The sequence below is a fragment of the Mirounga angustirostris genome, unplaced genomic scaffold (genome assembly GCF_029215605.1).
Source record: "Mirounga angustirostris isolate CCGP_5_RB_7025 unplaced genomic scaffold, mMirAng1.0.hap1 SCAF_6, whole genome shotgun sequence".
NCBI classification, from domain to species: domain Eukaryota; kingdom Metazoa; phylum Chordata; class Mammalia; order Carnivora; family Phocidae; genus Mirounga; species Mirounga angustirostris.
Window position 1 is genome coordinate 33150987 of NW_026991714.1, and position 7180 is coordinate 33158166.

Below are 7180 nucleotides of genomic sequence, written 5' to 3' on the forward strand. Positions count from 1 at the left end.
CAAAGACTTTGGATTTGGGTTGTGCATACTCTTAGTGAGAGGATGATTCTCTAACACACGAGCATTGTGTTACCCTGTTATAAACCCCAGCATGAGCCACAGGTCACCAGGATGTTCACTGTGGCCCTCAGCCTGCTCCTTATTTCTCCACTCTCCCCCATGCTAGTTTGCTTCCCCCAAAAGAGGAGCCTGAGGTGGTCTTTTTAGTCTCAGGTGGGATACAAGAAATTAGAACTTCACGGTAGCAAGGCTTTCGGCATCCTTCAGTTTTTAGAGCAAGATCCCTCCAGAGAAGTTTCTGCAGGAAGAAGCCAGGAGAATACAGAGTGGCATAGAGCTCTTACTCCAAATTTTAGAGGAGTTCCACTTCCTATCTTTTCTATCCTCCTCTTCCTTTCTTACTGGAATGTGTACTGGTAGTATCTGCACATTGCTATAGTTATGTCTAGGTCATAGATTCTACAAAGAAAGGATGGATTCTGGAGCACCTTTTGCTGAGGCTTTTGGTTTCATTGTGGGAGAAATAGGTGAAGGCTTTAGCATTTAATCTATTAAATTATTTAATCTAGTAAATGGAGAAAGGAAAATCCCTGTATATTTCATTTTCATTTTCTTGCTTGGAAGCTGAATGATGAATTTTGTAACAGACTTGAAAGAGGAATCCAAAGCAGATTTAGAGAACTAGCTTCTCTTGTCTCATAATCCTCAAATTAGAATTTAGTTCTTCTTAATCTGTATTGTCTTTGGTTTTTGTTTTGATAAGGGGATTGTTTTACATTCAGCTGCAAAGTAGAATTAGAAAATCTTAAAAACATGTGTAGGGGGTCTGCCCTATCTTATTGTCTCAGGGTTTTGTTTGTTTGTTTCTCCCCCAAGAAGTTAGAATTAGGAATACAACGTGTCTGTATTCCCAGGCTGAATGGAGGAGTGTTTCCTGTGAAGTTCTGGGTGTTCCTTTTTGCAGTCCACAAATGGATCTGCAGAGGCACCAGCATTCTCAAGAAATATGATATAACTTTGGAAATAAATCCCATCTTCCGGTTTTTCTGTGAGTAGGAGGTGTGGGTTCTAGAGAAACTCACTGGTGCTTGGGGTAGCCAAAGGACAGGGGGAAGAATGTCTAATGATTGAGAGAACTATATCTGGGTTATACAGTCTTAACGGACATTCCATTGTTTTTGCCCAGTTCAGAAGCCATGTTGTGTTTGTTTTCAAGAAATTTGGTCAATTTACCCAGGTTTTCTAGGATGTATTTTGACTTGGTCATGTTTTAAAATATTTCAATTTAAAAAATATCTAACAATTGAGCAGGTTGTGACATTGGCAGGATGGATCTCTGACTTCCCAGAGAGGTGATACAGTCATCAGAAGTAAGTCCAGGAATTTAATTTGGATGCATAGTGTCCAGAAGACTGTATCTAGTAGTATCCATGTACTTACTGACTGGCAGACCCTGGTAGAATCTGTATGCTGACTGACTGACTGACTGACTGACAGACTCCAGTAGGGTTTTTTAATCTGACCGTCTGTTTTCTAATTGTACAAGTTAGTAGTATATGCATATTACTGTGATTTTGTGTCCGTTGCATGTGTCCTACAAAGAAAGGAAGTAAACACTTTACCTTTTTTTTCAGGGGGAAGTTCTGTACCTATGATTTTTAATAGACATTGCTTTTAGAGTAGCAGTCAAAAATCTCATCATTTTGTAGAAAACGAAGGTTGAACATCACTTTTGTGTGATATTTTGTGAACTCAGTGAAGGAAGTACCTCCTCAAAGCCTGTAATTGTTACCTCTACCTGCGTGAATTCCACCCACTCTCCCACTTCTAGGCAGGACTTCCCTTTTACCGTCTGCTTCTGAACCTTCTGTGTCCTCAGCTTCCCTGTCACAGGATGTAGCAGCGGATAATGCTGTTGTTGCATTTGACTCTTATTCAAATCTAATAAATAAAAATGCAAAGGAAGTTTTGCATTTAAAAATTGATCTTAAGAGTTGGCAAAGGTGTTCTTTCCAGTCAGTCTTTCACTGGGGATCTAGGTAGGACCAGTCTTTACCAACTCAATGTTTTTGTATCTGAACTGCTTGTGTACATTTTTTTAATTGTGTTTAAATAACAAAATCCGCTCGTTCTGATATGGTGATGGTTTTACTGTGGCAAAAGCAAAGGACTGATCACCAGCTGTGCCCCTGGAGGGGGGTGGAAATTGGTGAAGGGAATGAACTGAATTGGGAACTCATGCATAGAGTTATCCTGCGGATTTCCTAGGCACAGCTCTGGTGAAAAAGGAATGTGAGTCCTTACCAGCATTCTGACTTAATCTGGTGACATTGGTATCAAAATATGCCACTCAGATCCACATAAGGTGTGTATAACTATATTTGAAATGTGCTTTTGTGTGTGTGTGTGTGTGTGTGTGTTTGTAGAATGGGTAAATAAAATTGTTGAGTAACTTGAACCTATGAGAAGGCTTCTGGGTTTTTTGTTTTATATTTTGGGTTGTGTTCTCCACCCACTCCCCCACCTTTGAAACTGTCTCCTGGTGTTCCATGATTGAGCCTCAGAGGAGCCAAAGCCAGTTGGCGGTGTGACTGGAGTCCTTGGTGTGGGCATGGCTCTCTTCCACCACCTTCTGGGAGAGATGGGAAGGACGTTTTGGAAGGCACGTGAACTTCCGTAGAAGTTGTGTGGACTTGTTGGCGCCTCTACAAGAATTAAGAAAACGTACCTTTGCCCGTACTGTACTATGACTCCCCTTAGCCACATGTAACTCATTATTGTAAAGAAAAAAATGCGGAGATTTCCTAGAATTTAGTGGGCTGTTCTTCTAAAACATGACCTGCCTTTTTGTAAAGAGCTTACAGTCAATGGAATGAAATGGCATTTGACTTCTGGGACAGGAAGTAAGGTGGAACTGTGTCACTGCCTCTCTCTTCAGTTCTTTGTCAGCCTCGAAGAGCTGCAGGAGCTCATTAGACATGCACTCTGGGGCCTACTGAGTCAGAATCTTGGACTTAATAGCATTACCAAGTGATTCAGATGCACATTTAATACTTGAGAAACACTGCTCTAGGGGGAAGAATTCCTCACAAAACATTCAATCCCAGTTTATGGGAAGAAGCTGATTTCTGCTCTGACGGATTGCGGAACGGCCTGGGATAGCTACAACTGTAGAGACCCTCCTCAGAAGCCATGTAGCCGTGACAGCAATGCCGTTTTGTCAGCATGGTCTTTTGGTTGATAGTGGCCTGTGTGCTCTCCTTTTACCACAGGATTTCCTGCAGCTTCTACCTCCTATCTTGGGTATATAGCTTATAGTCTAGGTCTGGAAGAAGTGCCTGGTCCAACATGGTTACAAAGGTCGGTTTCTCAGGGAAAGAAGCCCATGACTATACTGTTGGGAGTTTGCTAAAGGGTAAAAGGGTGTGTACCAGCACAACAGAGGGTCCATGCATGTGTGCGGAGGTGGGGATGTGGGCGGTGGGGGATCAGTGGGGGGGGGGAGGGGTTCTGCATTACTTTTATTTGCCTTTTGGCCATGGTCTAATCGCTTTGTCTCTCTTCCTCTCTGGCTCATAGGCAGAGACCGGGTTGGCTGTGCACAGGCACTCTTCTTCAGCATCCCTCACATCGCTTTGCTGATGATGTGAAGGCCGAGGCCAGACCTCTCCAAGATCTACTACAAAGCTTGGGATGGCAGCTCCACAGGGGCTCCCATCAGGAAGTTAAGCTGGGATTGGACATTTGGGGCCACCAAAATGAGGCCTGGACAAACATTACATTTCTTCCTGTCATACCTAATGGGGATATCTTACACGGGATAACTTAACTTCCCTCTGCCTCAAAACATCTCACAGCCTGACCTGATCAGTGTGTATTATCTCTTTGCTGGGTGTGACCCCAGTTGGCCAGTCTTGTTCCGTTTCAGCATTTAACTTCCTACCTGCGATTGTATCCCTGGCGACCTGTTCTTTTCTGAAATGCAAATGCACCTCTTCAGATTTGTTTCCAAGTGAGAGGGCTGCACTGCAGCAAGCCTGTTCAGTGCTGTCAGAGCTGGTCTCTTCGTCCATTCCAGCCGAGCAGGCTAGAGGACAATACACAGATGTTAGCCATCCCTTTTTGTCACGTTGGAAACAAGAGACAAATTCACCAGGTGAGTAGAGGGTATCTGAGAAAGTCAGTCCCTGAAATGTCTCTTCTGCGGCGATGGAAGAGCAGTGTCAGCCACCTTTTCATGTAGAGAAGTTTTTCCTTGTTCAGGCCCTGTAAGGGCAGGATCTGACTGCAGAACTCCCCAGAATGGGTCCCCGTCTTCAAAGTACCCACTATATTTCCTACCTGATGCTGTGTCCCCTCACAGTGGCAGAGGGATATGTCATTCTCCAGTGGTTGAGAATGAGGGCTGGAGAGAAAAGTAGGGCACCATTGACATGACCTGGAGAAGTAGAGGGTTCCTTGGGAATCAACTCTACCAGGGAGTTCTTTCTTCAGACCAGGTGCAGGGGCACATGATTTTCTGTGGGGTTTATCACTATGATGTGGTCTCTACGAAAGCTGTGGCTGTGCCTTCGAGAGCAGCTGGTCTTCTGATGCCTGCCTCTTAGCTAATTGTCACTAGTAGGGTCTCCTGGTCTCTTATGTATAGAACACTGGGGGGGAGGGCAAGGGAGACATGAGTCCTTGAGGGGTGTGTCATTTGGCTTCCTGTAAAGATAAGCCAGGTAATTCTCTAGATCAATGTGATTCTCTGTCAGTGTGATTTTAATGTCACAACTCCAAAGGAGGGTATGGAAGCTCCAAAGGATAAATATCTTACAAGCAATTTTTTTTTTTTTAAGGATAGTAAGTTTTTTAGCTTTTTAAATAATTTTTCCCTTTCATGCAGATACCCACTTGCTGGGCGAAAGGGTACGTAACAAAAGTAATGAAATGCAGCTTTTCCCAAATGGTTCTTTTATACTGTGGATGATACGGGGCTCCGTTACCTAAGATGTGATGAGCTGGGCTGCGGGCAGTTCAGCATCCGGCAACCAGGAGCTTATTTTATACGCACAAAGCTGCCTTCAGAAAGGCTCCTGACTCTGCTCTGTAGCAGGGGATTTTCATCTGGCCATTTGTAGCATGTGGTACTGTCATCATTTTGTTCTTGTGTTGCAGGTTTCTTTCTGCATCTAAACGCAGTGTCTTGATGATCAGATAATGTTTTTATTTAGTTATTTATTCATCCATATGAGATATTTTTAAGTCCCATATTAGTGTTTGCATGTGTTTGATCAGAATGTAAGATAATTGGTGTTGTCTGTTTTTTGGTTGAAATTTAGGTAGTTTGAGATTTTAAGTGTGGTGTCCATAGTATTACCTTAAATTAAATTTCCAAGGTCTAGGTATCTGTCTTCTGTAAAAGGATGATAACTATGTTAAGGCACAATGGATTTCTTTTGAGTACTTTTTTTTTCTCATTGATTTTTATTATAAGTATCAACCAAGAGGTGCATTTCTCTGGAGAGAAGTTTATCTCCTGGATAAATAAAATCATGCTAAAATATGTCAGTAATATGTATTGCTTTGTAATAAGAAATATAATAAAAGTTATTTTTAATTTAAACATGTAAGTAATTTTTGAAATCACCACAAAATAGAATAACATTTGGTGCATTATACATACCCAAAATGTTAATAATATTGTGCAAAATGTCTTTGAAACTAGCTTCTTGAAAATGATTCTCAAGTTCTTAGATCATATATATATTTCTAGCTAGTGCTTGAATTGGTGACTCCTGCCTTTATCAAGTTACATTAGCATTTCCAAATGATATCAGTGGGATCATTATTGCCATATATTATTGACATTCTGGAGCTTTATTAATTTATTTAACAAATATTTAATGATCATCTATTGGTTTTCATGCAGTGAGTAAAACCAAGTCCCGGTCCCCTGTCCTTGGAAAGATCTCCAAGCACTTCTGCAGGTGTTACATTACCCGGCCATCAAACCATCGTTTGTAGAGGGAAAAGCACATCTGGGATCATTCTTATTTCACAAATAGGTGAATGAACACCCTTATTAAGTGACTTACCTCAGAACAAGGTAAATGGTAAGATGTGTAACAGTGAGGGCCCAACAAACATATAACATGCTGTTTTTAAATGTAGCTGGAAACTTCATAAAGATACCAGAAGTAGAATATGACTCCTCAGAGAATGCTCCAGTGTTGGGTGATGGTCATTATTTGCCTTATTTCTGTAGCCTTAATTATTCCCTCATGTGTTCAGCCTCTCCAGGGTCTTCTCTGGGGACTGTCTGTGAGGAGGCCAGCCTCATTAGCTTGCCCTGATCGGTGACAAGCCCACTGGCACTTCCCATGGCAGTCCAGCATTCACCCATCACCATGCCTCATGGTCTTGAAGTATTCCCACCATCCAACCTACATTCATTGTCTTGAACTCATCTGAGGATTTAACAAAAGCTGAGGCCCCTCTCCCCCACAAAAGGTAGATACACCTCACTTTCACGTTCAGTGGAGCGGGCGTCATGACCGCAGGGTAGCAAAGCGGGAGCTAGATGATAATGTATACACACCCCATTTCCCTTTCTTTTCTTTGACATTTAAAAAAAAAAATCCATCCATTTGATACTAACTTTTTTAAGCAGGGGGAAGAATATGTGGGATTCGGAAATGCTTACTTTTTAAAACCGGACACTGTAGAATATTTAGGAATTTGAATGGATTATCACAAGATAGCATCACTAACCTCTGGGGCAGCCAGGGCCGGGGGCGGGGGGGGTGATATTTTATTTTTCTTAACCTCAGGGTGCCAAGTGCATTTTTTGTTCTCATTAAGCCGGTGCCACACCGTCCCAGTCTCCACAGGTGGAACACCTCACTTCCGAGTGCCCTTCTGAATTCCCAAGGGCAACTCGATACCCTCTTGGTGGTATGCTGTACCTTCCCTGCGAAAACTCGGTCAGATTTGAGAGATGAGCTTCTCCTCGCAATTAAATGAAATAATTTCACAAGCATAGGAACCCTTGCGAAGCAGCGCCGAAGCAGCGTTCCAGAACTAATAGGGCCTCACCTCTGAACAGGTAGTGCCATCATCGAGCATCCAGCCTACTTTCAGAGAACAGCTTCTTAAGCCACTTGGATTTTCTTCCTCAGTGATCTTCTTACCTTAT

At 42.5% G+C, this 7180-nt stretch overlaps 1 protein-coding gene across 8 annotated transcripts in view; it reads left to right on the forward strand.

Annotated features, from left to right (window-relative positions):
• PFKFB2 (6-phosphofructo-2-kinase/fructose-2,6-biphosphatase 2) overlaps positions 1 to 7180 on the forward strand; it is a 31804-nt gene that overhangs the window by 19801 nt on the left and 4823 nt on the right. For 3 of the 8 annotated variants that reach the window (XM_045877110.3, XM_064594061.1, XM_064594062.1), the window contains exon 17: positions 3580 to 5608. In XM_045877110.3, coding sequence (XP_045733066.1) covers positions 3580 to 3829 — 250 coding nt within the window. In that variant the 3' untranslated portion in view covers positions 3830 to 5608. Of the gene's footprint in view, positions 1 to 2268; positions 2453 to 3579; positions 5609 to 5914; positions 6092 to 7180 lie in introns of those variants that run through there. The other 5 variants (XR_010412248.1, XR_010412249.1, XR_010412250.1 and 2 more) reach the window with 5 other exon arrangements.